This window comes from Oncorhynchus masou, chromosome 9 (genome assembly GCF_036934945.1).
Source record: "Oncorhynchus masou masou isolate Uvic2021 chromosome 9, UVic_Omas_1.1, whole genome shotgun sequence".
NCBI lineage: Eukaryota > Metazoa > Chordata > Actinopteri > Salmoniformes > Salmonidae > Oncorhynchus > Oncorhynchus masou.
Window position 1 is genome coordinate 13247134 of NC_088220.1, and position 23180 is coordinate 13270313.

General features: G+C 47.0%; 1 protein-coding gene across 1 annotated transcript in view; it reads right to left on the bottom strand.

Annotated features, from left to right (window-relative positions):
* LOC135545540 (disintegrin and metalloproteinase domain-containing protein 19-like) overlaps positions 1-23180 on the bottom strand; it is a 56522-nt gene that overhangs the window by 26977 nt on the left and 6365 nt on the right. Inside the window, 1 exon segment of the mRNA XM_064973209.1 lies at positions 20536-20609. Coding sequence (XP_064829281.1) covers positions 20536-20609 — 74 coding nt within the window.

Below are 23180 nucleotides of genomic sequence, written 5' to 3' on the forward strand. Positions count from 1 at the left end.
GGTTACAGCCTGTCACAGTGATGGTACTAGGGGAGGTTACGGCCTGTCACAGTGATGGTACTAGGGGAGGTTACGGCCTATCACAGTGATGGTCTTATGTGAGGTTACAGCCTGACACAGTGATGGTACTAGGGGAGTTTACAGTCTGACACAGTGATGGTCCTAGGGGAGGTTACAGCCTGACACAGTGATGGTCCTAGGGGAGGTTACAGCCTGACACAGTGATGGAGTGATGGTCCTAGGGGAGGTTACAGCCTGTCACAGTGATGGTCCTAGGGGAGGTTACAGCCTGACACAGTGATGGTACTAGGGGAGGTTACAGCCTGACACAGTGATGGTACTAGGGGAGGTTACAGCCTGACACAGTGATGGTCCTAGGGGAGGTTACAGCCTGACACAGTGATGGTCCTAGGGGAGGTTACAGCCTGTCACAGTGATGGTACTAGGGGAGGTTACAGCCTGTCACAGTGATGGTACTAGGGGAGGTTACGGCCTATCACAGTGATGGTCTTATGTGAGGTTACAGCCTGACACAGTGATGGTACTAGGGGAGTTTACAGCCTGACACAGTGATGGTCCCAAGGGAGGTTACAGCCTGACACAGTGATGGTCCTAGGGGAGGTTACAGCCTGACACAGTGATGGAGTGATGGTCCTAGGGGAGGTTACAGTCTGACACAGTGATGGAGTGATGGTCCTAGGGGAGGTTACAGCCTGTCACAGTGATGGTCCTAGGGGAGGTTACAGCCTGACACAGTGATGGTACTAGGGGAGGTTACAGCCTGACACAGTGATGGTCCTAGGGGAGGTTACAGCCTGACACAGTGATGGTACTAGGGGAGGTTACAGCCTGACACAGTGATGGTACTAGGGGAGGTTACAGTCTGACACAGTGATGGTACTAGGGGAGGTTACAGCCTGACACAGTGATGGTACTAGGGGAGGTTACAGCCTGACACAGTGATGGTCCTAGGGGAGGTTACAGCCTGACACAGTGATGGTACTAGTGGAGGTTACAGCCTGACACAGTGATGGTCCTAGGGGAGGTTACAGCCTGACACAGTGATGGTCCTAGGGGAGGTTACAGCCTGACACAGTGATGGTCCTAGGGGAGGTTACAGCCTGACACAGTGATGGTCCTAGGGGAGGTTACAGCCTGACACAGTGATGGTCCTAGGGGAGGTTACAGCCTGACACAGTGATGGTCCTAGGGGAGGTTACAGCCTGACACAGTGATGGTACTAGGGGAGGTTACAGCCTGACACAGTGATGGTCCTAGGGGAGGTTACAGCCTGACACAGTGATGGTCCTAGGGGAGGTTACAGCCTGACACAGTGATGGTCCTAGGGGAGGTTACAGCCTGACACAGTGATGGAGCGATGGTCCTAGGGGAGGTTACAGTCTGACACAGTGATGGAGTGATGGTCCTAGGGGAGGTTACAGCCTGACACAGTGATGGTACTAGGGGAGGTTACAGCCTGACACAGTGATGGTACTAGGGGAGGTTACAGCCTGACACAGTGATGGTCCTAGGGGAGGTTACAGCCTGACACAGTGATGGTACTAGGGGAGGTTACAGCCTGACACAGTGATGGTACTAGGGGAGGTTACAGCCTGACACAGTGATGGTACTAGGGGAGGTTACAGCCTGACACAGTGATGGCATAGGGGAGGTTACAGCCTGACACAGTGATGGTCCTAGGGGAGGTTACAGCCTGACACAGTGATGGTACTAGGGGAGGTTACAGCCTGACACAGTGATGGAGTGATGGTCCTGGAGGAGTTTAAAGCCTGTCACAGTGATGGTCCTAGGGGAGGTTACAGCCTGTCACAGTGATGGTTCTGGAGGAGTTTAAAGCCTGTCACAGTGATGGTCCTAGGGGAGGTTACAGCCTGTCACAGTGATGGTTCTGGAGGAGTTTAAAGCCTGTCACAGTGATGGTCCTAGGGGAGGTTACAGCCTGTCACAGTGATGGTACTCGGGGAGGTTACAGCCTGACACAGTGATGGTCCTAGGGGAGGTTACAGCCTGTCACAGTGATGGTACTCGGGGAGGTTACAGCCTGTCACAGTGATGGTACTCGGGGAGTTTAAAGCCTGTCACAGTGATGGTCCTAGGGGAGGTTACAGCCTGTCCCAGTGATGGTTCTGGAGGAGTTTAAAGCCTGTCACAGTGATGGTCCTAGGGGAGGTTACAGCCTGTCACAGTGATGGTACTCGGGGAGGTTACAGCCTGTCACAGTGATGGTCCTAGGGGAGTTTAAAGCCTGTCACAGTGATGGTACTAGGGGAGGTTACAGCCTGTCACAGTGATGGTCCTAGGGGAGGTTACAGCCTGTCACAGTGATGGTACTAGGGGAGGTTACGGCCTATCACAGTGATGGTCCTACTGGAGGTTACAGCCTGTCACAGTGATGGTACTAGGGGAGGTTACAGCCTGTCACAGTGATGGTACTAGGGGAGGTTACGGCCTATCACAGTGATGGTCTTATGTGAGGTTACAGCCTGACACAGTGATGGTACTAGGGGAGTTTACAGCCTGACACAGTGATGGTCCTAGGGGAGGTTACAGCCTGTCACAGTGATGGTACTAGGGGAGGTTACAGCCTGTCACAGTGATGGTACTAGGGGAGGTTACGGCCTATCACAGTGATGGTCTTATGTGAGGTTACAGCCTGACACAGTGATGGTACTAGGGGAGTTTACAGCCTGACACAGTGATGGTCCTAGGGGAGGTTACAGCCTGACACAGTGATGGTCCTAGGGGAGGTTACAGCCTGACACAGTGATGGAGTGATGGTCCTAGGGGAGGTTACAGCCTGTCACAGTGATGGTCCTAGGGGAGGTTACAGCCTGACACAGTGATGGTACTAGGGGAGGTTACAGCCTGACACAGTGATGGTACTAGGGGAGGTTACAGCCTGACACAGTGATGGTCCTAGGGGAGGTTACAGCCTGACACAGTGATGGTCCTAGGGGAGGTTACAGCCTGTCACAGTGATGGTACTAGGGGAGGTTACAGCCTGTCACAGTGATGGTACTAGGGGAGGTTACGGCCTATCACAGTGATGGTCTTATGTGAGGTTACAGCCTGACACAGTGATGGTACTAGGGGAGTTTACAGCCTGACACAGTGATGGTCCCAAGGGAGGTTACAGCCTGACACAGTGATGGTCCTAGGGGAGGTTACAGCCTGACACAGTGATGGAGTGATGGTCCTAGGGGAGGTTACAGTCTGACACAGTGATGGAGTGATGGTCCTAGGGGAGGTTACAGCCTGTCACAGTGATGGTCCTAGGGGAGGTTACAGCCTGACACAGTGATGGTACTAGGGGAGGTTACAGCCTGACACAGTGATGGTCCTAGGGGAGGTTACAGCCTGACACAGTGATGGTACTAGGGGAGGTTACAGCCTGACACAGTGATGGTACTAGTGGAGGTTACAGCCTGACACAGTGATGGTACTAGGGGAGGTTACAGCCTGACACAGTGATGGTACTAGGGGAGGTTACAGCCTGACACAGTGATGGTCCTAGGGGAGGTTACAGCCTGACACAGTGATGGTACTAGGGGAGGTTACAGCCTGACACAGTGATGGTCCTAGGGGAGGTTACAGCCTGACACAGTGATGGTCCTAGGGGAGGTTACAGCCTGACACAGTGATGGTCCTAGGGGAGGTTACAGCCTGACACAGTGATGGTCCTAGGGGAGGTTACAGCCTGACACAGTGATGGTCCTAGGGGAGGTTACAGCCTGACACAGTGATGGTACTAGGGGAGGTTACAGCCTGACACAGTGATGGTCCTAGGGGAGGTTACAGCCTGACACAGTGATGGTACTAGGGGAGGTTACAGCCTGACACAGTGATGGTCCTAGGGGAGGTTACAGCCTGACACAGTGATGGTCCTAGGGGAGGTTACAGCCTGACACAGTGATGGTCCTAGGGGAGGTTACAGCCTGACACAGTGATGGAGCGATGGTCCTAGGGGAGGTTACAGTCTGACACAGTGATGGAGTGATGGTCCTAGGGGAGGTTACAGCCTGACACAGTGATGGTACTAGGGGAGGTTACAGCCTGTCACAGTGATGGTCCTAGGGGAGGTTACAGCCTGACACAGTGATGGTACTAGGGGAGGTTACAGCCTGACACAGTGATGGTCCTAGGGAGGTTACAGCCTGACACAGTGATGGTACTAGGGGAGGTTACAGCCTGACACAGTGATGGTACTAGGGGAGGTTACAGCCTGACACAGTGATGGTACTAGGGGAGGTTACAGCCTGACACAGTGATGGTACTAGGGGAGGTTACAGCCTGACACAGTGATGGTCCTAGGGGAGGTTACAGCCTGACACAGTGATGGTCCTAGGGGAGGTTACAGCCTGACACAGTGATGGTCCTAGGGGAGGTTACAGCCTGACACAGTGATGGTCCTAGGGTAGGTTACAGCCTGACACAGTGATGGTCCTAGGGGAGGTTACAGCCTGACACAGTGATGGTCCTAGGGGAGGTTACAGCCTGACACAGTGATGGTCCTAGGGGAGGTTACAGCCTGACACAGTGATGGTCCTAGGGGAGGTTACAGCCTGTCACAGTGATGGTACTAGGGGAGGTTACAGCCTGTCACAGTGATGGTACTAGGGGAGGTTACGGCCTATCACAGTGATGGTCTTATGTGAGGTTACAGCCTGACACAGTGATGGTACTAGGGGAGTTTACAGCCTGACACAGTGATGGTCCCAAGGGAGGTTACAGCCTGACACAGTGATGGTCCTAGGGGAGGTTACAGCCTGACACAGTGATGGAGTGATGGTCCTAGGGGAGGTTACAGTCTGACACAGTGATGGAGTGATGGTCCTAGGGGAGGTTACAGCCTGTCACAGTGATGGTCCTAGGGGAGGTTACAGCCTGACACAGTGATGGTACTAGGGGAGGTTACAGCCTGACACAGTGATGGTCCTAGGGGAGGTTACAGCCTGACACAGTGATGGTACTAGGGGAGGTTACAGCCTGACACAGTGATGGTACTAGTGGAGGTTACAGCCTGACACAGTGATGGTACTAGGGGAGGTTACAGCCTGACACAGTGATGGTACTAGGGAGGTTACAGCCTGACACAGTGATGGTCCTAGGGGAGGTTACAGCCTGACACAGTGATGGTACTAGGGGAGGTTACAGCCTGACACAGTGATGGTCCTAGGGGAGGTTACAGCCTGACACAGTGATGGTCCTAGGGGAGGTTACAGCCTGACACAGTGATGGTCCTAGGGGAGGTTACAGCCTGACACAGTGATGGTCCTAGGGGAGGTTACAGCCTGACACAGTGATGGTCCTAGGGGAGGTTACAGCCTGACACAGTGATGGTACTAGGGGAGGTTACAGCCTGACACAGTGATGGTCCTAGGGGAGGTTACAGCCTGACACAGTGATGGTCCTAGGGGAGGTTACAGCCTGACACAGTGATGGTCCTAGGGGAGGTTACAGCCTGACACAGTGATGGAGCGATGGTCCTAGGGGAGGTTACAGTCTGACACAGTGATGGAGTGATGGTCCTAGGGGAGGTTACAGCCTGACACAGTGATGGTACTAGGGGAGGTTACAGCCTGACACAGTGATGGTACTAGGGGAGGTTACAGCCTGACACAGTGATGGTACTAGGGGAGGTTACAGCCTGACACAGTGATGGTACTAGGGGAGGTTACAGCCTGACACAGTGATGGTCCTAGGGGAGGTTACAGCCTGACACAGTGATGGTACTAGGGGAGGTTACAGCCTGACACAGTGATGGTCCTAGGGGAGGTTACAGCCTGACACAGTGATGGTCCTAGGGGAGGTTACAGCCTGACACAGTGATGGTCCTAGGGGAGGTTACAGCCTGACACAGTGATGGTACTAGGGGAGGTTACAGCCTGACACAGTGATGGTCCTAGGGGAGGTTACAGCCTGACACAGTGATGGTCCTAGGGGAGGTTACAGCCTGACACAGTGATGGTCCTAGCGGAGGTTACAGCCTGACACAGTGATGGTCCTAGGGGAGGTTACAGCCTGACACAGTGATGGGTCTGACTCCTGACACTACAGTTACACACACAGACACAACATGTAATTAAGAGGGTACAGGAAACAGTTCTCTCTCCTTTTGCAGAACATTTACAAGGTTTAAAACGTATTTCTGACAAGTTATAAATATCTCTCTAATGTATGCAATGACTGACATGACAAGAGGAACTGACGATGCAATACCCAATACCCCAAATTGCAGCTTGTGCATTTTACTATTACAACTTTCAAGAGTAGGTTGAAAGCCAGACTGAGTTCCTTTATTTTGTTGCTGAGTGTATGCACAATGGGTTTTGGGCTATGGGTTATGGAGCCCAGGCTCCAGACAGATGCTGTGATTGAGAACCAGCTAGTCTGAGAGCAGGGCTAAGACAAAAGACTTGGTTCAGTCACGAACGAACGAAAGACAGAGATAGATAGAGAGAGCAAGGGGAGAGAAAGAGAGGGAGGAAGAGGGAGAGAGGAGGGGGAGAGAAATAGAGGGAGGAAGAGGGAGAGAGGGGGGGCAAGAAAGACTGGGAGGAAGAGGGAGAGAGGAGGGGGAGAGAAAGAGAGAGAGACTGAGATAGAGAAAGAGGGAGGATTAGGAAAGATGGATAGATATGGATAGAGAGAGACTGAGATAGAGAAAGAGGGAGGATTAGGAAAGATGATGTGGATAGAGAGAGACTGAGTAGAGAAAGAGGGAGGATTAGGAAAGATGGATAGATGTGGATAGAGAGAGGGGGATTAGGAAAGATGGATAGATGTGGATAGAGAGAGAGGGGGAAAAGGGGCGGGTCAGTGGATCGCATTCTGTCCTGGTATCAGATGACATCATCAGGGTCTCTCAGTGTGTGTGTGTATGTGTGTGACTTTACAAGAGCTAAATGGAGGGGGGGCAGGGGATGACGCAACTAGAGGCTACTCCGAAATGAATGATGAAGGGGCTTTTATGGCAGAGCCGGGAGGATGTGTGTGTGTGTGTGTGTGTGTGTGTGTGTGTGTGTGTGTGTGTGTGTGTGTGTGTGTGTGTGTGTGTGTGTGTGTGTGTGTGTGTGTGTGTGTGTGTGTGTGTGTGTGTGTGTGTGTGTGTGTGTGTGTGTCAGACTGTCTCAGCCAGGGGTCAAGCTAAAGTCACACAAGCACATAGATTTGTAGCGGTGAAAGTCTAAACATCAACTGAAAGAAAGAAAGACAAGCAAACGTACCAAAGTCACAGAGAGAAGAGATGTATCTGTTATATATCAAACGTACCAAAGTCACAGAGAGAAGAGATGTATCTGTTATATATCAATCGTACCAAAGTCACAGAGAGAAGAGACGTCTCTGTTATATATCAAACGTACCAAAGTCACAGAGAGAAGACATGTCTCTATCTGGTGTCTGTCTGTCTGGTGTCTGTCTGGTGTCTGTCTGGTATGTTGTCTATCTGGTGTCTGTCTCGTCTGGTGTCTGTTTGGTGTGGCGTCTATCTGGTTTCTGTCTGTCTGGTTTCTGTCTCTGTGTGTGGTCATCATTCTCTACATCCTGACTGTACAGTGGGGGACTTGTGATGACCTCAAGCTTAAACTACACTACTGGGAAAAGGATGAGAGGAGAGGTGAGGAGAGGGAGGAGTGGAGATGAGAGGGGAGGAGAAGGAGGAGAGGGGATGAGAGGGGATGATGGAGGAGTGGGGTGGAGAGTATAGGATTGGAAAGGAGTGGACAGAGGAGAGTGGTGGACAGAGAAGAGTGGTGGACAGAGAGCAGTGGAGAGAGGAGAGGGGTTGTCAGAGGAAATGGGTGGACAGAGGAAAGAAGAGGGGTGGATAGAGGAAAGGAGAGGGGTGGACAGAGGAAAGGAGAGGGCTTTACAGAGGAGAGGGGTGGACAGAGGAAAGGAGAGGGCTTTACAGAGGAGAGGGGTGGACAGAGGAAAGGAGAGGGCTTTACAGAGGAGAGGGGTGGACAGAGGAGAGGAGAGGGCTTTACAGAGGAGAGGGGTGGACAGAGGAGATGAGAGGGGTGGACAGAGGAAAGGAGAGGGCTTTACAGAGGAGAGGGGTGGACAGAGGAAAGGAGAGGGCTTTACAGAGGAGAGGGGTGGACAGATGAGAGGAGAGGGCTTTACAGAGGAGAGGGGTGGACAGAGGAGAGGAGAGGGCTTTACAGAGGAGAGGGGTGGACAGAGGAGAAGAGAGGGCTTTACAGAGGAGAGGGGTGGACAGAGGAAATGAGAGGGCTTTACAGAGGAGAGGGGTGGACAGAGGAGAGGAGTGGACAGAGGAGAGGGGTGGACAGAGGAAAGGAGAGGGGTTTACAGAGAAGATGGGTGGACAGAGGAGAGGAGAGGGGTGGACAGAGGAAAGGAGAGGGGTGGACAGAGGAGAGGGGTGGACAGAGGTAAGGAGAGGGGTGGACAGAGGAAAGGAGAGGGGTGGACAGAGGAAAGGAGAGGGGTGGACAGAGGAGAGGAGAGGGGTGGACAGAGGAAAGGAGAGGGCTTTACAGAGGAGAGGGGTGGACAGAGGAGAGGAGAGGGGTGGACAGAGGAAAGGAGAGGGGTGGACAGAGGAAAGGAGAGGGCTTTACAGAGGAGAGGGCTGGACAGAGGAGAGGAGAGGGGTGGACAGAGGAAAGGAGAGGGGTGGACAGAGGAGAGGGGTGGACAGAGGAAAGGAGAGGGCTGGACAGAGGAAAGGAGAGGGGTGGACAGAGGAGAGGGGTGGACAGAAGAAAGGAGAGGGCTTTACAGAGGAGAGGGGTGGACAGAGGAAAGGAGAGGGGTGGACAGAGGAGAGGAGAGGGGTGGACAGATGAAAGGAGAGGGGTGGACAGAGGAAAAGAGAGGGGTGGACAGAGGAAAGGAGAGGGCTTTACAGAGGAGATGGGTGGACAGAGGAAAGGAGAGGGGTGGACAGAGGAAAGGAGAGGGCTTTACAGAGGACAGGGGTGGACAGAGGAGAGGGTTGGACAGAGGAAAGGAGAGGGGTGGACAGAGGAAAGGAGAGGACTTTACAGAGGAGAGGGGTGGACAGAGGAAAGGAGAGGGGTGGACAGAGGAAAGGAGAGGGCTTTACAGAGGAGAGGGGTGGACAGAGGAAAGGAGAGGGGTGGACAGAGGAAAGGAGAGGGCTTTACAGAGGAGAGGGGTGGACAGAGGAAAGGAGAGGGGTGGACAGAGGAAAGGAGAGGGCTTTACAGAGGAGAGGGGTGGACAGAGGAAAGGAGAGGGGTGGACAGAGGAGAGGAGAGGGGTGGACAGATGAAAGGAGAGGGGTGGACAGAGGAAAAGAGAGGGGTGGACAGAGGAAAGGAGAGGGCTTTACAGAGGAGATGGGTGGACAGAGGAAAGGAGAGGGGTGGACAGAGGAAAGGAGAGGGCTTTACAGAGGACAGGGGTGGACAGAGGAGAGGGTTGGACAGAGGAAAGGAGAGGGCTTTACAGAGGAGAGGGGTGGACAGAGGAAAGGAGAGGATTGGACAGAGGAAAGGAGAGGACTTTACAGAGGAGAGGGGTGGACAGAGGAAAGGAGAGGGGTGGACAGAGGAAAGGAGAGGGCTTTAAAGAGGAAATGGGTGGACAGAGGAAAGGAGAGGGCTTTTTTTTCTTGTTTTAAATTTCACCTTTATTTAACTAGGCAAGTCAGTTAAGAACAAATTCTTATTTTCAATGACGGCCTAGGAACAGTGGTTTAACTGCCTGTTCAGGGGCAGAAGGACAGATTTGTACCTTGTCAGCTCGGGGATTTGAACTTGCAACCTTCCGGTCACTAGTCCAACGCTCTAACCACTAGGCTACCCTGCCACCCCGAAACACTTTACAGAGGAGAGGGGTGGACAGAGGGGAGGAGAGGGGTGGACAGAGGAAAGGAGAGGGCTTTACAGAGTAGAGGGGTGGAGAGAGGAGAGGGCTTTACAGAGGAGAGGGGTGGACATAGGAGAGGGGTGGACAGAGGAAAGGAGAGGGGTGGACAGAGGAGAGGGGTGGACAGAGGAAAGGAGAGGGGTGGACAGAGGAAAGGAGAGGGGTGGACAGAGGAAAGGAGAGGGCTGGACAGAGGAAAGGAGAGGGGTGAACAGAGGAGAGGAGAGGGCTGGACAGAGGAAAGGAGAGGGCTGGACAGAGGAGAGGGCTGGACAGAGGAGAGGAGGAGGGGTGGACAGAGGAGAGGGCTGGACAGAGGAGAGGGGCTGGACAGAGGAGAGGGCTGGACAGAGGAAAGGAGAGGGCTGGACAGAGGAGAGGAGAGGGGTGAACAGAGGAAAGGAGAGGGGTGGACAGAGGAGAGGAGAGGGCTGGACAGAGGAAAGGAGAGGGCTGGACAGAGGAGAGGGCTGGACAGAGGAGAGGAGAGGGGTGGACAGAGGAGAGGGCTGGACAGAGGAGAGGGCTGGACAGAGGAGAGGGCTGGACAGAGGAAAGGAGAGGGCTGGACAGAGGAGAGGGCTGGACAGAGGAGAGGGGTGGACAGAGGAGAGGGCTGGACAGAGAAAAGGAGAGGGCTGGACAGAGGAGAGGGCTGGACAGAGGAGAGGGGTGGACAGAGGAGAGGGGTGGACAGAGGAAAGGGTTGGACAGAGGAAATGGGCGTACAGAGGAAAGGAGAGGTCTGGACAGAGGAGAGGGTTGGACAGAGGAGAGGAGAGGGGTGGACAGAGGAGAGGGCTGGACAGAGGAGAGGGCTGGACAGAGGAAAGGAGAGGGCTGGACAGAGGAGAGGGCTGGACAGAGGAGAGGGGTGGACAGAGGAAAGGGTTGGACAGAGGAAATGGGCGTACAGAGGAAAGGAGAGGTCTGGACAGAGGAGAGGGTTGGACAGAGGAAATGGGTGGACAGAGGAGTTCTATTGTCAAGGCAGAGGGTTAATGTACAGTAAGAATGGAGTAGGGAGGGAAGCGAGGTGCAGGGGGGAACAGGACAATAAACAGATTTGAAAACCACATAACCCTCCTCCCGCGACTGACCAAATGTCTCCTCTCATTTCTTAACTCCCCCCGTCTTTCCTGACCTCTACCCTTCTCTTGTCCTTCCATGTCTCTCTTTCTCCCTCCATCTTTCCGTTTCTCTCTCTCTGCTTCTCTCCCTGTCTCTCTCTGAGTCAGCAGCACAGCCCCGCCTGACTCTTAACCAAATCACCGTCCCCCTCTGGCCCCAACACAGCCTGTCATTAGACTAAAAGCCCTGCAACACTCTCTCTCACACACACACACACACACACACACACACACACACACACACACACACACACACACACACACACACACACACACACACACACATGCAAATTCACAGCAGGTTTATTATTAAGTGATTCAAAGACAAGAGCAAAGGAGACAGACTGAAATAGAGAAGGAGAGAGGGAGGAGACATAAGGTGATAGAGAGGGGAAGAGAGAGAGAATGAGAGTGGGAGGGGAAGAGAGAGAGAAGGACAGCTGGACAACAGGAAAGGAGATGAAAGGAAATAATGATCAAGGTAGAAAGAAGGAGAGAAAATTTAATCTCCTTTATTCCCTCAACCTGATGATAAACATCCATTGACTGGAGGCTGGTGAGACTAGGACTGGAGGCTGGTGAGGTCTAGGACTGGAGCAGGGGAATAAGGCTGGTGAGGTATAGGACTGGAGCAGGGGAATAAGGCTGGTGAGGTCTAGGACTGGAGCAGGGGAATAAGGCTGGTGAGGTCTAGGACTGGAGCAGGGGAATAAGGCTGGTGAGGTCTAGGACTGGAGCAGGGGGATAAGGCTGGTGAGGTATAGGACTGGAGCAGGGGAATAAGGCTGGTGAGGTATAGGACTGGAGCAGGGGGATAAGGCTGGTGAGGTATAGGACTGGAGCAGGGGAATAAGGCTGGTGAGGTTTAGGACTGGAGCAGGGGGATTAGGCTGGTGAGGTATAGGACTGGAGCAGGGGGATAAGGCTGGTGAGGTATAGGACTGGAGCAGGGGGATAAGGCTGGTGAGGTATAGGACTGGAGCAGGGGAATAAGGCTGGTGAGGTATAGGACTGGAGCAGGGGGATAAGGCTGGTGAGGTTTAGGACTGGAGCAGGGGAATAAGGCTGGTGAGGTCTAGGACTGGAGCAGGGGAATAAGGCTGGTGAGGTATAGGACTGGAGCAGGGGAATAAGGCTGGTGAGGTATAGGACTGGAGCAGGGGAATAAGGCTGGTGAGGTATAGGACTGGAGCAGGGGGATAAGGCTGGTGAGGTATAGGACTGGAGCAGGGGGATAAGGCTGGTGAGGTTTAGGACTGGAGCAGGGGGATAAGGCTGGTGAGGTATAGGACTGGAGCAGGGGGATAAGGCTGGTGAGGTTTAGGACTGGAGCAGGGGGATAAGGCTGGTGAGGTTTAGGACTGGAGCAGGGGAATAAGGCTGGTGAGGTTTAGGACTGGAGCAGGGGGATAAGGCTGGTGAGGTATAGGACTGGAGCAGGGGGATAAGGCTGGTGAGGTATAGGACTGGAGCAGGGGAATAAGGCTGGTGAGACTAGGACTGGAGCAGGGGGATAATGTTGGTGAGGTATAGGACTGGAGCAGGGGGATAAGGCTGGTGAGGTATAGGACTGGAGCAGGGGAATAAGGCTGGTGAGGGTTAGGACTGGAGCAGGGGAATAAGGCTGGTGAGGTTTAGGACTGGAGCAGGGGAATAAGGCTGGTGAGGTTTTGGACTGGAGCAGGGGAATAAGGCTGGTGAGGTTTAGGACTGGAGCAGGGGGATAAGGCTGGTGAGGTATAGGACTGGAGCAGGGGGATAAGGCTGGTGAGGTTTAGGACTGGAGCAGGGGGATAAGGCTGGTGAGGTTTAGGACTGGAGCAGGGGGATAATGTTGGTAAGGTTTAGGACTGGAGCGGGGGATGAGGCTGGTGAGGTATAGGACTGGAGCAGGGGGATGAGGCTGGAGTACAGTAGAGGACTGTAGGAGAGGAGAGTTCAAGGACAAGGAAAGAGAGAACTGAGGCAAAGAGGAATGGTGTACAGGACTGGGGTAGAGGGCTGGTGTAGTAGACTGGGGTAAACAGGACTAGGGTAAAGAGGACTGGGTTAAAGAGGACTGGGTTAAAGAGGACTGGGTTAAAGAGGACTGGGGTAAAGAGGACTGGGGTAAAGAGGACTGGGGTAAAGAGGACTGGGTTAAACAGGACTGGGGTAAACAGGACTGGGGTAAACAGGACTGGGGTAAAGAGGACTGGGGTAAACAGGACTGGGGTAAACAGGACTAGGGTAAAGAGGACTGGGTTAAAGAGGACTGGGTTAAAGAGGACTGGGTTAAAGATATCTTTGGGTAGAGGACTGGGGTAAAGGACCGGGGTAGAGGACTGGGGTAAAGAGGACTGGGTTAAAGATATCTTTGGGTAGAAGACTGGGGTAAAGAGGACTGGGGTAAAGAGGACTGGGTTAAAGAGGACTGGGTTAAAGAGGACTGGGTTAAAGATATCTTTGGGTAGAAGACTGGGGTAAAGAGGACTGGGTTAAAGAGGACTGGGTTAAAGATATCTTTGGGTAGAAGACTGGGGTAAAGAGGACTGGGGTAAAGAGGACTGGGGTAAAGAGGACTGGGGTAAAAAGGACTGGGGTAAAGAGGACTGGGGTAAAGAGGACTGGGGTAAAGAGGACTGGGGTAAAGAGGACTGGGGTAAAGAGGACTGGGGTAAACAGGACTGGGGTAAAGAGGACTGGGGTAAAGAGGACTGGGGTAAAGAGGACTGGGGTAGAGGACTGGGGTAAACAGGACTGGGGTAAACAGGACTGGGGTAAACAGGACTGGGGTAAACAGGACTGGGGTAAAGAGGACTGGGGTAAAGAGGACTGGGGTAAAGAGGACTGGGGTAAAAAGGACTGGGGTAAAGAGGCTAGGGTAAAGAGGACTGGGGTAAAGAGGACTGGGGTAAAGAGGACTGGGGTAAAGAGGACTGGGGTAAAGAGGACTGGGGTAAAGAGGACTGGGGTAAAGAGATCTTTGGGTAAAGGACTGGGGTAAAAAGGACTGGGGTAAAGAGATCTTTGGGTAGAAGACTGGGGTAGAGGACTGGGGTAGAAGACGGGTAAAGAGGACTGGGGTAAAGAGATCTTGGGGTAGAGGACTGGGGTAGAGGACTGGGGTAAAGGACTGGGGTAAAGAGATCTTTGGGTAGAAGACTGGGGTAGAGGACTGGGGTAGAAGACGGGTAAAGAGGACTGGGGTAAAGAGATCTTGGGGTAGAGGACTGGGGTAGAGGACTGGGGTAGAGGACTGGGGTAAAGAGGACTGGGGTAAAGAGGACTGGGGTAAAGAGATCTTGGGGTAGAGGACTGGGGTAGAGGACTGGGGTAGAGGACTGGGGTAGAGGACTGGGGTAAAGAGGACTGGGGTAAAGAGGACTGGGGTAAAGAGGACTGGGGTAAAGAGGACTGGGGTAAAGAGATCTTTGGGTAAAGGACTGGGGTAAAAAGGACTGGGGTAAAGAGATCTTGGGGTAGAGGACTGGGGTAAAGAGATCTTTGGGTAGAAGACTGGGGTAGAGGACTGGGGTAGAAGACGGGTAAAGAGGACTGGGGTAAAGAGATCTTGGGGTAGAGGACTGGGGTAGAAGACTGGGGTAGAGGACTGGGGTAAAGAGGACTGGGGTAAAGAGATCTTTGGGTAGAGGACTGGGGTATAGAGGACTGGGGTAAAAAGGACTGGGTAAGAGATCTTTGGGTAGAGGACTGGGGTAAAAAGGACTGGGGTAAAGAGATCTTGGGGTAGAGGACTGGGGTAAAGGACTGGGGTAAAGAGATCTTTGGGTAGAGGACTGGGGTAGAAGACTGGGGTAGAGGACTGGGGTAGAAGACGGGTAAAGAGGACTGGGGTAAAGAGATCTTGGGGTAGAGGACTGGGGTAGAAGACTGGGGTAGAGGACTGGGGTAGAAGACTGGGGTAGAGGACTGGGGTAGAAGACTGGGGTAAAGTGGACTGGGGTAAAGAGGACTGGGGTAAAGAGATCTTTGGGTAGAGGACTGGGGTAAAGAGGACTGGGGTAAAGAGATCTTGGGGTAAAGTGGACTGGGGTAAAGAGGACTGGGGTAAAAATGACTGGGGTAAAGAGGACTGGGTTAAAGAGATCTTTGGGTAGAGGACTGGGGTAAAGAGGACTGGGGTAAAAAGGACTGGGGTAAAAAGGACTGGGTAAGAGATCTTTGGGTAGAGGACTGGGGTAAAGAGGACTGGGGTAAAAGGACTGGGGTAAAGAGATCTTTGGGTAGAGGACTGGGGTAAAAGGACTGGGGTAAAGAGATCTTTGGGTAGAGGACTGGGGAAAAGGACTGGGGTAAAGAGATCTTTGGGTAGAGGACTGGGGTAGAAGACTGGGGTAAAGAGGACTGGGGTAAAAAGGACTGGGTAAGAGATCTTTGGGTAGAGGACTGGGGTAAAGAGGACTGGGGTAAAAGGACTGGGGTAAAGAGATCTTTGGGTAGAGGACTGGGGTAAAAGGACTGGGGTAAAGAGATCTTTGGGTAGAGGACTGGGGTAAAAGGACTGGGGTAAAGAGATCTTTGGGTAGAGGACTGGGGTAGAAGACTGGGGTAAAGAGGACTGGGGTAAAAAGGACTGGGTAAGAGATCTTTGGGTAGAGGACTGGGGTAAAGAGGACTGGGGTAAAAAGGACTGGGGTAAAGAGATCTTTGGGTAGAGGACTGGGGTAAAAGGACTGGGGTAAAGAGATCTTTGGGTAGAGGACTGGGGTAAAAGGACTGGGGTAAAGAGATCTTTGGGTAGAGGACTGGGGTAGAAGACTGGGGTAAAGAGGACTGGGGTAAAAAGGACTGGGTAAGAGATCTTTGGGTAGAGGACTGGGGTAAAGAGGACTGGGGTAAAAAGGACTGGGGTAAAGAGATCTTTGGGTAGAGGACTGGGGTAAAGAGGACTGGGGTAAAGGACTGGGGTAAAGAGATCTTTGGGTAGAGGACTGCTGTAGGGAGGTAGAGGACTGGGGTAGGGGGTTGACGTAGGGGTACAAGAGTGAGTCAGATTACTAAAGCACAACCTCAGTAAAATAGTACCTCTCTTATCTCATTTCAAAGAATGTCTGCTAATGACACACACGCACACACACACACACACACACACACACACACACACACACACACACACACACACACACACACACACACACACACACACACACACACACACACACACACACAGATGTTAATCACTCCCCCAGCTGTAATGTCACCACCTGCTGGGGCCTTCTCCCTGGGGGGAGAGTCAGCCAGACACAGCGGAGTCACACTCGTTCTCTCTCTGTGGGTGTGTGTGTGTGTGTGTCACCGGTCACCACCATAACTTTATTCAACAGGTTTAATCCTACTCCCCACCCCTCATTTTGAACTGATGTTGTCCACTGTCAGAACGGGTCGTCTTTCCATTCTGTTTGTGTGTGTGTGTGGTATAGTACAGTATAGTAAAGTGTTATACATCATGTTATGGTATAGTAAATCATGTTATGGTATAATACAGTATGTTATGGTATAGTACAGTATGTTATGGTATAGTCCATCATGTTATGGTATAGTCCATCATGTTATGGTATAGTCCATCATGTTATGGTATAGTACAGTATGTTATGGTATAGTCCATCATGTTATGGTATAGTACAGCATGTTATGGTATAATACATCATGTTATGGTATAGTAAATCATGCTATGGTATAGTACAGTATGTTATGGTATAGTACAGTATGTTATGGTATAATACATCATGTTATGGTATAGTACATCATGTTATTGTATAGTACAGTATGTTATGGTATAGTACAGTATGTTATGGTATAGTAAATCATGTTATGGTATAGTACATCATGTTATGGTATAGTAAATCATGTTATGGTATAGTCCATCATGTTATGGTATAATACAGTATGTTATGGTATAGTACAGTATGTTATGGTATAGTCCATCATGTTATTGGAAAAGTCCATCATGTTATGGTATAGTCCATCATGTTATGGTATAGTACAGTATGTTATGGTATAGTCCATCATGTTATGGTATAGTACAGCATGTTATGGTATAGTACATCATGTTATGGTATAGTAAATCATGCTATGGTATAGTACAGTATGTTATGGTATAGTACAGTATGTTATGGTATAATACATCATGTTATGGTATAGTACATCATGTTATTGTATAGTACAGTATGTTATGGTATAGTACAGTATGTTATGGTATAGTAAATCATGTTATGGTATAGTACATCATGTTATGGTATAGTAAATCATGTTATGGTATAGTCCATCATGTTATGGTATAATACAGTATGTTATGGTATAGTACAGTATGTTATGGTATAGTACAGTATGTTATGTATAGTAAATCATGTTATGGTATAGTCCATCATGTTATGGTATAGTCCATCATGTTATGGTATAGTCCATCATGTTATGGTATAGTCCATCATGTTATGGTATAGTACAGTATGTTATGGTATAGTCCATCATGTTATGGTATAGTACAGCATGTTATGGTATAATACATCATGTTATGGTATAGTAAATCATGCTATGGTATAGTTCAGTATGTTATGGTATAGTACAGTATGTTATGGTATAATACATCATGTTATGGTATAGTACATCATGTTATTGTATAGTACAGTATGTTATGGTATAGTACAGTATGTTATTGTATAGTAAATCATGTTATGGTATAGTACACCATGTTATGGTAAAGTAAATCATGTTATGGTATAGTCCATAATGTTATGGTATAATACAGTATGTTATGGTATAGTACAGTATGTTATGGTATAGTACAGTATGTTATGGTATAGTAAATCATGTTATGGTATAGTCCATCATGTTATGGTATAGTCCATCATGTTATGGTATAGTACAGTATGTTATGGTATAGTCCATCATGTTATGGTATAGTACAGCATGTTATGGTATAATACATCATGTTATGGTATAGTAAATCATGCTATGGTATAGTTCAGTATGTTATGGTATAGTACAGTATGTTATGGTATAATACATCATGTTATGGTATAGTACATCATGTTATTGTATAGTACAGTATGTTATGGTATAGTACAGTATGTTATGGTATAGTAAATCATGTTATGGTATAGTACATCATGTTATGGTATAGTAAATCATGTTATGGTATAGTCCATAATGTTATGGTATAATACAGTATGTTATGGTATAGTACAGTATGTTATGGTATAGTACAGTATGTTATGGTATAGTAAATCATGTTATGGTATAGTCCATCATGTTATGGTATAGTCCATCATGTTATGATATAGTCCATCATGTTATGGTATAGTACAGTATGTTATGGTATAGTACAGTATGTTATGGTATAGTACAGTATGTTATGGTATAGTGCATCATGGTATGGTATAGTACAGTATGTTATGGTATAATACATCATGTTATGGTATAATACATCATGTTATGGTATAGTACATCATGTTATGGTATAGTAAATCATGTTATGGTATAGTACATCATGTTATGGTATAGTAAATCATGTTATGGTATAGTACATCATGTTATGGTATAGTTAAGTATGTTATGGTATAATACAGTATGTTATGAAATAATACAGTAATGTATGGTATAGTGCAGTATGTTATGGTGTAGTACATCATGTTATGGTATAGTACATCATGTTATGGTATAGTAAATCATGTTATGGTATAGTACATCATGTTATGGTATAGTTAATTATGTTATGGTATAATACAGTATGTTATGGTATAATACAGTATGTTATGGTATAGCACAGTATGTTATGGTATAGTACAGTATGTTATGGTATAGTACAGTATGTTATGGTATAGTACAGTATGTTATGGTATAGTACATCATGTTATGGTATAGTAAATCATGTTATGGTATAGTTACTCATGTTATGGTATAGTAAATCATGTTATGGTATAGTACATCATCTTATGGTATAGTTAATCATGTTATGGTATAAAACAGTATGTAATGAAATAATACAGTAATGTATGGTATAGTACAGTATTGTATGGTATGGTACAGTATGCTATGGAACAGTACAGTAAGGTATGGTATAGTACAGTGTCATGACGTTGGCCTGGGGGTAGGTTTATGACAGTCATAATACCTCTTTCCCCCTTTATCCTCTCTCTACCCTACTGATGTTACATTTGCAAACCCCTTTGGTTAACATAGAGATTCTGGGAACATCAGAAGGTGGGGGGAAATGAACTATATTCTGGTAATCCGACCAATTGAACATATGCGGTGGTACTTAATGAATATGATGTCAGTTCGGTTGTCATCTGAGACATTCTCATCAATGATAAGGTGACATAAACTCTACAGTGGAAAGTCTACACATCAGAGTTATCGGATTCACATGGAATTGTTGTTCAATTTAAATGTTTGAATATGAAATTATTCGTGATGGGATGAAATATGATTTGAGCTTCTAAAATGTGAGAATTGGGTTTTTATAAGGTTAGGGCTCTGCTCAATCAGTGGGCTATAAAACGTTTAAAACACGCTCTCCTCTCCCTTCCTATATAAAGCCTTGACGACAACGTAACCTCCTGTTCCGAGGATGTGAGGACGACGGTCCGATGTCAGAATGGTTCAGATAATAACTACAGAACGAAGCCGACATCATCATGAGCTTTGGTTGCGAATGGTATGAACTGTGAACTCTTATTCACTACAGAAGTGATACCTCCTAGCCGTTGAGTTAGCAACAGCCGCTGCAAACGAGGGTTAGGAAGGAACCGACAGAGTAAACCATCTATCACACAACGACATTACTACAACGTACCCAACGTACCCAATTGACCCAATTGACATTCTTCAAAGGACTCGGTTTGGCAACACGGCCTTCCATCTACCACCAACCTACCGAAGCGCAGCTCAGAGTAAATATTTATTGCATTTTCCTTTTCCAAATGGACAGTAATTTAGAATGCATAAGATATTGTATTTATGATAGCACAGCTTCTTCCCTTTGTTCCTCAGTCTTCCCACTCTTTCACTCAAACCCAGACCCTTTTCCTTTGTGTAACCAGCTGTCAAATCTGTTCCGCCTGCTAGGGACGTTTTCCTTTATGATGTAATTTGTAATCAAGTTATGATTTAATTATGTGTATGTGTAATTCTGTGTGATTTGTTAGGTATTTAGTAAATAAATAATTAAACCCAATTTTGTATTCCTGATTCAACTGGTTAGCCAGGGTTCGTGCAGATAACCAAGAATTTACAACTTTCAGATGAGACTGAATTAAGATGATGATTAATATTGACTTCTATTGGTGTAAAATATTACTAGGTCTTTAAGAGTTTATTCGAAAGATAACAGCTCTATAAATATTATTTTGTGGTGCCCCGACTCTCTAGTTAATTACACTTACATGATTAGCTCAATCGGGTGATATTAATTACGGAGAAATTATTTTATAGAATAGCATGTCATGTCACTTAATCCGGCATAGCCAAAGACACGACAACAGTATTTTATGGTATGGTACAGTAAGGTTCTTACTCATTCCTGTGCAGACGGAGTGTCATCTCCTCTCCCTCAGCTGTGATGAGGACCTCTGCCTCAGACGGGTGCTGCTGTGTAGAAAAGCAGAGAAATAGAATAATATCTCTCTAGCATTATATCTCTCTAGCATCATCTCTATCTAACATTATATCTCTCTAGCATTATATCTCTCTAGCATCATCTCTAGCTAACATTATATCTCTCTAGCATCATCTCTATCTAACATTATATCTCTCTAGCATCATCTCTATCTAACATTATATCTCTCTAGCATGATATCTAACATTATATCTCTCTAGCATTATATCTCTCTAGCATCATCTCTATCTAACATTATATCTCTCTAGCATGATATCTAACATTATATCTCTCTAGCATTATATCTCTCTAGCATCATCTCTAGCTAACATTATATCTCTCTAGCATCATCTCTATCTAACATTATATCTCTCTAGCATCATCTCTATCTAACATTATATCTCTCTAGCATCATCTCTATCTAACATTATATCTCTCTAGCATCATCTCTATCTAACATTATATCTCTCTAGCATCATCTCTATCTAACATTATATCTCTCTAGCATGATATCTAACATTATTTCTCTCTAGCATCATCTCTATCTAACATTATATCTCTCTAGCATTATATCTAACATTATATCTCCCTAGCATCATCTCTATCTAACATTATATCTCTCTAGCATTATATCTAATATTATATCTCTCTAGCATCATCTATATCTAACATTATATCTCTCTAGCATCATCTCTATCTAACATTATATCTCTCTAGCATTATATCTAACATTATATCTCTCTAGCATCATCTCTATCTAACATTATATCTCTCTAGCATTATATCTAATATTATATCTCTCTAGCATCATCTATATCTAACATTATATCTCTCTAGCATCATCTCTATCTAACATTATATCTCTCTAGCGTTATATCTAACATTATATCTCTCCAGCATCATCTCTATCTAACATTATATCTCTCTAGCATTATCTCTAACAGTATATCTCTTTAACATTATATCTCTAACATTATACCTTTCTAGCATTATATCACTCTAACATTATATCTCTCTAGCATTATATCACTCTAACATTATATATCTCTAAGATTATATCTCTTTAACATTATATGTCTAGCATTATATCCCTCTAACATTATATCCAACAATAAATCTCTTTAACATTATATCTCTCTTTAACATTACATCTCTCTTTAACATTAAATAGCTCTAACGTTATATCTATTTAACATTATATCTCTCTTTAACATTACATCTCTCTTTAACATTAAATAGCTCTAACGTTATATCTATTTAACATTATATCTCTCAAGCACTATATATCTCATACATTATATCTCTCTGACATTATATCTCTCCAACAAGATATCTCTCGAACATTATATCTCTCTAGCATTGTATCTAACATTATATCTCTCTAAAAATATCTCTCTAACATTATATCTCTCTCATGTTATATCTCTCTAACATTATATCTCTCTAATGTTATATCTCTCTAACATTATATCTCTCTAATGTTATATCTCTCTAACATTATATCTCTCTAATGTTATATCTCTCTAACATTATATATCTCTAATGCTATATCTCTCTAACATTATATCTAACATCATATAGCTCCAGCATTGTATCACTCTAGCATCATATCTCTCTGGCATTATATCTCTCTGGCATTATATCTCTCTAGCATTGTATCACTCTAGCATCATATCTCTCTGGCATTATATCTCTCTGGCATTATATCTCTCTGGCATTATCTCTCTCTGGCATTATATCTCTCTGGCATTATATCTCTCTGGCATTATATCTCTCTAGCATTGTATCTCTCTGGCATTATATCTCTCTGGCATTATATCTCTCTGGCATTATATCTCTCTGGCATTATATCTCTCTGGCATTATATCTCTCGAGCATTATATCTCTCTAGCATTGTATCTCTCTAGCATTATATCTCTCTAGCATTATATCTCTCTAGCATTATATCTCTCTAGCATTGTATCTCTCTAGCATTATATCTCTCTAGCATTATATCTCTCTAGCATTATATCTCTCTGGCATTATATCTCTCTAGCATTATATCTCTCTGGCATTATATCTCTCTAGCATTATATCTCTCTAACTTTATATCTCTCTGGCATTATCTCTCTCTGGCATTATATCTCTCTGGCATTATGTCTCTCTGGCATTATATCTCTCTGGCATTATATCTCTCTAGCATTATCTCTCTCTGGCATTATATCTCTCTGGCATTATATCTCTCTGGCATTATATCTCTCTGGCATTATATCTCTCTAGCATTATATCTCTCTGGCATTATATCTCTCTGGCATTATATCTCTCTGGCATTATCTCTCTCTGGCATTATATCTCTCTGGCATTATATCTCTCTGGCATTATATCTCTCTGGCATTATATCTCTCTAGCATTATCTCTCTCTGGCATTATATCTCTCTGGCATTATATCTCTCTGGCATTATATCTCTCTAGCATTATATCTCTCTGGCATTATATCTCTCTAGCATTATATCTCTCTAGCATTATATCTCTCTAACTTTATATCTCTCTAACTTTATATCTCTCTAGCATTATCTCTCTCTGGC